Source organism: Anabas testudineus, chromosome 13 (assembly GCF_900324465.2).
Source record: "Anabas testudineus chromosome 13, fAnaTes1.2, whole genome shotgun sequence".
In the NCBI taxonomy this organism is placed as follows: domain Eukaryota; kingdom Metazoa; phylum Chordata; class Actinopteri; order Anabantiformes; family Anabantidae; genus Anabas; species Anabas testudineus.
Window position 1 is genome coordinate 1,075,745 of NC_046622.1, and position 10,522 is coordinate 1,086,266.

General features: G+C 45.5%; 1 protein-coding gene across 2 annotated transcripts; it reads left to right on the top strand.

Annotated features, from left to right (window-relative positions):
* The first annotated feature begins 298 nt into the window (after nucleotides 1–298).
* LOC113147847 (P2Y purinoceptor 14) lies at nucleotides 299–9,476 on the top strand. 2 transcript variants are annotated; one of them, XM_026339121.1, is made up of 3 exons: nucleotides 299–410; nucleotides 6,805–7,813; nucleotides 8,000–9,476. In XM_026339121.1, the coding sequence occupies exons 2-3, from the start codon at nucleotides 6,807–6,809 to the stop codon at nucleotides 8,034–8,036; spliced, it is 1,044 nt and encodes a 347-aa protein (XP_026194906.1). In that variant the 5' UTR covers nucleotides 299–410; nucleotides 6,805–6,806; the 3' UTR covers nucleotides 8,037–9,476. The 2 variants fall into 2 exon arrangements, with proteins under 2 accessions (XP_026194906.1, XP_026194898.1); XM_026339113.1 differs by having other exon boundaries at nucleotides 6,805–9,476.
* The last annotated feature ends 1,046 nt before the right edge of the window (nucleotides 9,477–10,522 follow it).

Here is a 10,522-nt window from a genome sequence, read left to right on the forward strand (position 1 = left end):
GTTTGTTCATTAATTAAAGTGTTGGATTCTGCAGAAACTGATTCATGAGACACATGAAGAACAAATCTGGACCAGACTCAAACCTCCCTGTTATCAACAGCATCAAGTTCAGCACTGGCTGAAGTACTCGGACGTAGCATGTGCTGTAGTACTGTAGTACTTTAGTACTTCTACATATTAGAGAAATTTCTGTCAGAGAGAGAGAGAGATGTGCATGAGAGTGAAACAGGGAGGGACAGTCATAAAGAGATAGAGGAAAAGGAAGTGGAACTCCTGCACAGACTTTAAAGTGCTTAGACCTCAGCCCGGAGCCACACAGCTGATACCTCTGACTTGACATTAATCAGAAATCAATTACAAAACAGTTAAAGGCAACATTTTCATGGGAACCTGACTGAACTCTGTGTGTGGTGAGTAGACTCTCATGTTGGGAGATTTTATATGTCGAATCGTAGAAGCAGCTTTACTGGCACAGAAGGAATCTGACTCCGGATTCTATTGAGTCTTAATGTTAACATGCAGCTGATGTTGTAAAATTGGGGGAATGGGGGGAAGTGAATGCAGCAGCATCAAGAGAAACCGGGAGGATTATTATATTATTATTATAGATTATTATAGAAACAACACATTATGCAGATAAAACATTTATTTTAAACCATCTGTTGTTTTATTTTTTATCAACGCAGCAATGTTTGGGAAAAAAAGAAATAATGATCATAGCAAATCATGATTATGGTTTTATCACCAGATATCATCTTTACTGAAGTTGTGTTTATTTTGTTCCATGGAGATTAGGAAAGTCTGTGGCTGCACTGAGCAGTTTGCAGGTGTCGCTGCGTGAATGTGTTTCGTGGGTCCTGAAAAAAAAAAAACAGAAACCTCTCAGTGGTGTTAGAGCTGAATAAATAAAGGTAGTTACAGGAGGTCTGTAAATATCCATCTATTACCAGCACGTCAGTAAACACTTCACCTAAACATATGAAACTCATCAAGCAGCAATTACTCACATTAGAGAAGCTCATACTGCACTTGGCAAGTTTGTTCATATTGTATTTGAAGATGAATTTTCTAGTGACACAGAGAGAACGTTCAAAGTGTTCTGATGTGCTAGAGGTGAAATGAATGTTAAAAGTCAAACTAGATGACTCCATACTTCATAGGTGATGTTTCTTCCTACCACTCCCCTGTTCTAAATACATACAAAACCAAGGACACAGCCAAACCAGGCTTTCGACAGACAACATAGAACAGATGGATCTCATCAATATTAAATTATAGTAGAGTAGTAGAGCTCTGTGTGTTTCACATTGAAACGCCAACAGGAGGAATATGACAGCAGGTTGTTTTCTGCAGTTCTGTGCTCATTTTGTGTCCGTCTGCAACGATGCTATGAATCTCTACATTCTCGTGTCGGGTCCACACTGACTCCACTGAGCACTTCCATCCATGCCCTCATGTTAACCAAGTGTTTTCTTTGCCTAAAGCTGCAGAAGCTTTTGCAAAAGTCTTCACACCTACATAGAAGTGTGGCGGGCAACCACAGATCACAGAGAGGTGACCAGCAAACCTGCAACAAGTCAACCATGTACCCTCAACAAGCCTGTTGACATGCACTCAGAACACAGAGGAACATCAAATGCAACTGACAGTACAAGTAGAAAAGAAAGAGCCACGCAAGCATCTGTATGCACGATTACAAGTTAATTACAAAATGTAACTTCATTTTCGTAACTTTCTGGCTAAGAGTTGAGAAAGTTGATGCAACATTGATGGAAACAGCAGCACTGCAGCTTTACATAACAAACATCACCTTAACCATGCCACAGTTACCAACTGTGAATATACAGTAGTAGCAAGAAATCATAGCAACGTGAAAACTGTTGGCATTAATGCTGCAGAACTTTCAAACACTCAGTTTTGGATGAACAGGATGTTGTTGAGCAGAAGAAGCATGTCAAAAGTAAAACTACTGATAAAAACACTGAAGCCTGAAAAATGTTTACACACGACTACTGATGGTTTGTATTTGTTGAAATAGAGCAGGAACTATTTGAACTCACTAATTCATGAGAGTGACGTTAAATAGAGCTGATTTTCCAGTAAATTCCACCTCGTTCAAACAAACACTCAGAGCTGGGGGCAGTTTAATGAATCATTCTCCTAAATGGTCTCGTGTCATATTTACAACTAAACACCCTCGGATATTTATAGCATCTCCTCTGTAACATCATAAAGTTAAGAAACAAGAGGATCGTTGCATTACTTCCCGTCATCTGCAGAAGCCAAACACAGAAGTTGCTGCTGTTCAGCTGTAGCTCAGCATTTCCTCCATCTGTACCACCCACGAGTCCGACCAAAAGTAGGAGTCAGCGTCAAAAAATGTCAACAAGTACATTCTGTGGAGGAAAAGAAAACTGACCTTTACTCTTCTTTAAGGCTGCAGCTGTGCACACGCACAAAGACTAAAGAAGTTTCTCCTCCATAGAAGTTTCTCCTCCATAGATGTCGACGGCCGTGGCCGTCGACATCTCCAGATTTATCACCCTCTGTCGTTATCATTAAACGTCTGTGAGGTGATAATGATAAAGGTGATGGCATGTCAGAGTGGCTGCTCCACAGTTTAATGGAGGGTTTAGGTGTGTACTCATCATTTCATCGTTAAGAATGACACGACCCCACGACCTTTCCTTTATCAGCACACATTGAGCTTTACTAAAAGACAACAAGAATAAACCCAGTGCTGCATTAAACTTGATCTATTTCTGCACAAATGTCACTAAATTATCATCAGATCTTCATAAGTTCTAAATCTAGATAACAGAACCCCAGACTGACGAGGGAGCAGTTTGAAATGGTTCACACCCAACATACGTTTCTCAGTGTTGGGTGTTGGCTTCGTGTCTCTCCACAGAACGTTCTCCACAGCTTTCTAGTTTATTATCACTCAGGCTCACTCATAGAGCTCAGACCTTTGGACTCAAGGTTTTAATCCTTTTAGAATCGACTGAGCTGGACTTTACTTTAGATTCAGTCGGTGCTGTTCATTGAGGATCGCTAGTTCGAATTTTCAAGCTCACAGAGGAAGGAAGAGTTGGTGGTTTTGAGGTCTGTGGTGGTGGCACAAGTCATGAAGACTCTATAGAAAAAGATATTATATGAAGAGCTATGCCCGTTCTTATGCTCTCATACTGTATGTCATATTTAAAATTTGGGTGTCAAAATTTTAACCAGTATTCACTTTTAATGCAAATGACTTCTCTCTTCTCTGGAACATAATTTTCCTATGAGCCCGAACACAACACTGGTTCACTGCGTGTATGGTTAAATACTTCTTTATTTTTTAACAGACACAGTTTAACAATAGATTCCAGATGTTTCTTAGTCAGAAAAGTGACGTTTTTTTAAATATATCAGTTCTTTAAAAACAGCTGGAACAGTTATTAAGCATCAGACATTTGTTTCCACTCTGATTCAGTAATTTTCACTGTTGGACCTGGTCCTGATGGAGGTGCACGTCCTGATGGAGGTGCACGTCCTGATGGAGGTGTACGTCCCGACGGAGGTGCACGTCCCGACGGAGGTGCACGTCCTGATGGAGGTGCACGTCCTGATGGAGGTGCACGTCCTGATGGAGGTGTACGTCCCGACGGAGGTGCACGTCCTGATGGAGGTGCACGTCCTGATGGAGGTGTACGTCCCGACGGAGGAGCATGTCGTGATGGAGGTGCACGTCCTGATGGAGGTGTACGTGCAGATTTCTTTCCCTGACTTTGACATTTAAAATGTAGGGAGGTGTTCTATAGTTGCTTGGGTGCTAATATTTTGTCTTGTCGTATGTGTGTATTTGTGGTGACAGAAGTGAGCTGATCACAAGCTGAGATCATATAGGACTGTAAAACACAAACATACGATGTGTTTAGAGCAGTTTTAAACAACAGCAGAGCTCTGTGGCACAGACAAATCCACCAGGTGGATCCAGAGACGGAGGACAGCCTTAGGTTTTGAGCTGAGTGCGTGTGTTGTAATCTGATAGTGGTTTTATATAGTACACAAGAGGACAGAGGAAATAATGTTTCATAAGATATGAACCATTGACAGGATGTTTCAGTTAGAGTCAGATCAGTGTGATCATGTTTGAAAAAGGTTTTCTACAGATCAGCTTGTTTGGGTTGAGCCTCTGTGAAAATCACCTGAGGAAACCACGTAGGATCCCACAGGATCAGGTCAGATTGGAACTAAAAATAATTGAACGGCGGCAGGAAAACAAAAGGCAGCGTGGCGTCGTCTCTGTCACCACTGACTGCAAATGTCCTGTTTTTATACGAGTGCTGAACCTGAGTGTGTGTTGGACAGGGATGAATCAGAAGTGGGAGGGAAGTGAGTGTGAACAGCAGGACGAACAGGACTTCAACACACTTTGTATTTGTGCACGTGGTCCAGTGTCAACAGAGCGCTGAGTTAATACAAAAGGCCTCTGAGGGGAGTTCACGGGGATTTTCAGCAGAGCAGACGGAAGCTGCTTTTGTTGACGCGTCGATGTGTCGGGGGCCTCTGGTGTTGGGGGCCTCTGGTGACGGGGGACTCTGGTGTCGGGGGCCTCTGGTGTCGGGGGCCTCTGGTGACGGGGGCCTCTGGTGTCGGGGGCCTCTGGTGTCGGGGGGCCTCTGGTGTCTGGGGCCTCTGGTGACGGAGGCCTCTGGTGTCGGGGGGCCTCTGGTGACACTAAGAGTCAGGAAATCCAAGCAAACCCATGTTCTGCATCAAACCGGGGTTCTGTGGAGATCATGATTATATATATCATTTTATATTATTTTTAAAATGATATAACTTTTTTTATAAACTCAGTTTTATTAGTATGAATCTCGACTTTTTTGGAATTCCACAGTTCTCCTCCTGTACAAATAATAAATATGAACTAATGTACGTTCATGTTAGAGCTCGGCAGACCGGGTTCTACAGTTATTCATTCATGTAGGTTCATGTTAGAGCTCGGCAGACCGGGTTCTACAGTTATTCATTCATGTAGGTTCATGTTAGAGCTCGGCAGACCGGGTTCTACAGTTATTCATTCATGTACGTTCATGTTAGAGCTCGGCAGACCGGGTTCTACAGTTATTCATTCATGTACGTTCATGTTAGAGCTCGGCAGACCGGGTTCTACAGTTATTCATTCATGTAGGTTCATGTTAGAGCTCGGCAGACCGGGTTCTACAGTTATTCATTCATGTAGGTTCATGTTAGAGCTCGGCAGACCGGGTTCTACAGTTATTCATTCATGTACGTTCATGTTAGAGCTCGGCAGACCGGGTTCCACAGTTATTCATTCATGTACGTTCATGTTAGAGCTCGGCAGACCGGGTTCCACAGTTATTCATTCATGTAGGTTCATGTTAGAGCTCGGCAGACCGGGTTCTACAGTTATTCATTCATGTAGGTTCATGTTAGAGCTCGGCAGACCGGGTTCCACAGTTATTCATTCATGTAGGTTCATGTTAGAGCTCGGCAGACCGGGTTCCACAGTTATTCATTCATGTACGTTCATGTTAGAGCTCGGCAGACCGGGTTCTACAGTTATTCATTCATGTACGTTCATGTTAGAGCTCGGCAGACCGGGTTCTACAGTTATTCATTCATGTAGGTTCATGTTAGAGCTCGGCAGACCGGGTTCTACAGTTATTCATTCATGTAGGTTCATGTTAGAGCTCGGCAGACCGGGTTCCACAGTTATTCATTCATGTACGTTCATGTTAGAGCTCGGCAGACCGGGTTCCACAGTTATTCATTCATGTACGTTCATGTTAGAGCTCGGCAGACCGGGTTCCACAGTTATTCATTCATGTACGTTCATGTTAGAGCTCGGCAGACCGGGTTCCACAGTTATTCATTCATGTAGGTTCATGTTAGAGCTCGGCAGACCGGGTTCCACAGTTATTCATTCATGTAGGTTCATGTTAGAGCTCGGCAGACCGGGTTCTACAGTTATTCATTCATGTAGGTTCATGTTAGAGCTCGGCAGACCGGGTTCTACAGTTATTCATTCATGTAGGTTCATGTTAATGTACGTTCATGTTAGAGCTCGGCAGACCGGGTTCTACAGTTATTCATTCATGTAGGTTCATGTTAGAGCTCGGCAGACCGGGTTCTACAGTTATTCATTCATGTACGTTCATGTTAGAGCTCGGCAGACCGGGTTCTAAAGTTATTCATTCATGTACGTTCATGTTAGAGCTCGGCAGACCGGGTTCTACAGTTATTCATTCATGTAGGTTCATGTTAGAGCTCGGCAGACCGGGTTCTAAAGTTATTCATTCATGTAGGTTCATGTTAGAGCTCGGCAGACCGGGTTCTACAGTTATTCATTCATGTACGTTCATGTTAGAGCTCGGCAGACCGGGTTCTACAGTTATTCATTCATGTAGGTTCATGTTAGAGCTCGGCAGACCGGGTTCTAAAGTTATTCATTCATGTACGTTCATGTTAGAGCTCGGCAGACCGGGTTCTAAAGTTATTCATTCATGTACGTTCATGTTAGAGCTCGGCAGACCGGGTTCTACAGTTATTCATTCATGTAGGTTCATGTTAGAGCTCGGCAGACCGGGTTCTACAGTTATTCATTCATGTACGTTCATGTTAGAGCTCGGCAGACCGGGTTCTACAGTTATTCATTCATGTACGTTCATGTTTCTACAGTTTAAACAGTAGAACCCAAACAGTATTAATCAGAATATAAAAGTCTGTACTCATGTTTAACCTGTAGTGTGTGTGTGTGTGTGTGTGTGTGTGTGTGTGTGTGTGTGTTTACAGGGATGGATCACCTTAACTCCACCCCCCTGCCCACCAACCAATCAGACTTCAGCAGCGTCTTCACCCACCAGGTGCTCCCATCTCTCTACTTTGTCACCTGCATTGTGGGCGTGTCCCTGAACGGCGTCGCGGCGTGGATCTTCTTCCGCGTCCCCAGTGACTCGGGCCTGGTGGTGTACCTGAAGAACATGGTGGTGGCCGACCTGCTCATGCTGCTCACCTTTCCCTTCAAGCTGGCTGCTCAGCTGGGTGTGGGGGGCTGGTACCTGCACGTGGTCATCTGTCGCTACACCGCCGTGCTCTTCTACTCCTCCATGTACGTCGGGATCCTCTTCATGGGCTTCATCAGCCTCGAGCGCTACGTCAAGATTGTCCGACACAGCTCCTCCTCCTCCACCTCCCCCTCGTCCTGCAGGTCCAGGGTGGGAGCGGTGTCCGTGCTCCACCTCCTGCAGAGGGTGGGGTCGGCCCGGGTGCTGGCGCTCCTCACCTGGACCCTCCTCCTGTTCCCTGCGGTGGCCAACGCCGCGCTGACCAGCGTGGTGCCCACCGAGGAGAACGCGCAGCACTGCATGAAGCTGAAGACGCCTCTGGGTGTGCAGTGGCACCGGGTGTCCAACTTCATCAGCGTGGCTCTGTTCTGGTTCACTCTGCTGGTCCTGGCCTTCTGCTACACCTCCATTGCCCGCCAGGTGTACCAGTCGTACCGCCGCGTGCGCCGCAACTCGAGCGACATCTGCCGCAAGTCCAACCGCAGCATCTTCAGCCTGCTCGGAGTCTTCTTCGTCTGCTTTGTGCCCTACCACGTGTGCAGGGTGCCCTACACCCTGAGCCAGATGCCAGCATCAGGCTTCAGCCAGGACGCGCGCTTCCTGCTGTTCCAGCTGAAGGAGGCGACGCTGTACCTGTCCGCGCTCAACGTGTGTCTGGACCCCGTCATCTACTTCCTGATGTGTCGGACCTTCAGAGAGTCGCTGCTGAGGAAGCTGTCGGGAAGAGAGAGGAGGAGGTCCCTGACCACGGCCCAGAGCCTGAGCAACATATAGGAGGAGAGGAGAGGAGACCAGGAGAGGGCACCAGGAGAGGAGACCAGGAGAGGGGACCAGGAGAGGGGACCAGGAGAGGAGACCAGGAGAGGAGACCAGGAGAGGAGACCAGGAGAGGAGACCAGGAGAGGAGACCAGGAGGGGAGGAGGTCCCTGACCACGGCCCAGAGCCTGAGCAACATATAGGAGACCAGGAGAGGAGACCAGGAGAGGAGACCAGGAGAGGAGACCAGGAGAGGAGACCAGGAGAGGAGACCAGGAGAGGGGACCAGGAGAGGAGACCAGGAGAGGGGACCAGGAGATACCTGACAACTGGGCAGAGTGTGAGAAACATTTAGGAAGAGAGAGGATGAAAGGAAACAAGGAGAGGAAACGAGGAGACAAAAGGGGATATCAGAATCAGCTTTATTGGCCACGTTTGCACAAGACAAGCAAGGAATTGGATGTGGTCTGACTCCGTCTTTTGTACCCTCTGATTGCACGAAACATTAATTATTTACATACTTAATTACAGTTATGTACATAGTACACAGTTCACTATGTTACGTGGGGTTATTGCACTGAGTCCTTGCATTATGGGATTGGACAGTTCAGCTCAGACACAGCTTGGGGGAAGAAGCTGACTCTGTGTCTGGTGGTTCTGGTGGCTACAGCTCTGTGGCGCCTGCCAGAGGGGAGGAGCTTGAACCGTTTGTGTGCAGGGTGTGTGGGGTCAGCAGTGATACTGACAGCCCGTTTTCTGAGTCTGGACCGGTACAGGTGTTGGAAGAAGGAAGCTCAGTCCCAATGATCTTCTCTGCTGACCGGATCACCCGCTGCAGTCTGTGCCTGTCCTGCTTGGTGGCTGAACCAAACCACGCAGTGATGGAGGTGCAGAGGACAGACTGGATGATGGCGGTATAAAACATGGTCAGCAGGTCCTGGGGTAGATTGAACTTCCTAAACTGTCTCAGGATAAGAAGTTAGTTAAAGAGAGGACCTGAACCATGTGATGTTTTCAGGAGGCTTCACCTGAACCACACTGAATAAAGAAGGAAACGTCCGGTTACTGCTGTTTGTTCTGGAAACAAATGATTCAGTCTGTGTTTTAACTAAAATAACACAAGATGTGTTGGACTTGAACACCTCAGTGATCACAGTTCATCACATCATCATCGTGTCAGAAGGTGTCATTTATACATTTATATCACTGCACATTTCTATTTGTACAACTGTAAATAAATAACAGCGTAGGCGATTAAATAGATGGATTTCATGGGATTTTTATTTCTATTTGAACAAACTAATGAAACTTCAGGGGTATGGACAGTTTGGTTTGCAGATAGAGAAGTGAAACTGTTCTCTGATGACTGGGCATTAAACCTGTAAGACCAGACTCTGCTGCTGTCTTCAGTTCCAGCGTCACGTTACTGCGAATGTGCAACATTTGGGTGAATGCAGCGGATTTGGTTTGTGGCTCTTTGGTCACAAGAATAAATCAGTTCTTGTTCCTTCACATGTGACACTGTTCTGTTCTGTTGGTGCAGACGTGGGCCTCAAACCACCGACCCCAGAGTCGACGGCGACCACTCCACCAACTGATCCCTGAAAAATGTAATAGAATATAAAGGTGTCGTACGCCGTCTTCTGGTGGCCACAGGCTGTAGAGACAACATGAGGACGTGTGAACACATGGGAAGAAACTGAACCGAGAGCAAAAGAGAACTCACTGGCTTCACATTTAAAACTACTGATTAAAACTTCTTATGTCGAAGTGCATATGTAAATTAAACCATATTAAAATGTTAGAAGCCACATTATGGTACAGAAAATACAAATGGATGGAAAGTGTGAGACTGGTTGTGCTGTGACCACAAGAGGGCAGCACTTTGATAACAATCATGAATTATTTATACGGCCGAATCACAGATCAAGAAATTCACATTAATTAGCCTCGTTCCTGTGATCCTGTGCTGACAGGACATGTGTTTGGACCGAATGCTGAAGCTTCAGTTACTGGTGACTAGACAAAAAAACACTTAATAACTAAAAGTTAAAGGTTTGTGAAAAACAGAGGGCTTAGAGGACGGATACATGAAACTTCACTGAATGGAAGAAAAGGAAGGAATATGGTCCTCTGACAGATTATGAACCACACATTCAACAAATCTAAATCTAAAAACATAAAATGAAAGTGTTTTTTCTTAAAGCACTTTACTCTGAAGTTCTTCTCCTTGTCTTTTATTTTACCTTGTACCTCACTTTGGATAAAAGCATCTGACCAATAACTTCATGTAAATGTAAACATTTTAATTAAAGCAGATATTACATCAAGCTTCCCGACTCAGCACAGACCTGTCTCTACATTTACTGACACAGTGTGCTGCTCCCTGCTCGGTCTGAGATACATTTGAACATATTAATTATTCATAGGTGCTAAAAGAGGAGGAGGAGCGTGCTGCAGGTGCAGAGAGTACACACTGAATATGCTCCAAGTGTTAACGATGGCCCGTCAGTCCCACATTCATGGAAATGCTCTTCTCTGCCAGCATCCCGCTGATTTGCTTCTCTCTGCATGATAAATATCAGGTCTGGAAACACAGAGAATCAGCTGCAGTAGAGTGTTCTGTCTACAGGTGACGACATCTGCACAGAAACTAAAGTGTAAAAACCACATTTCACTTCGTGGGGAA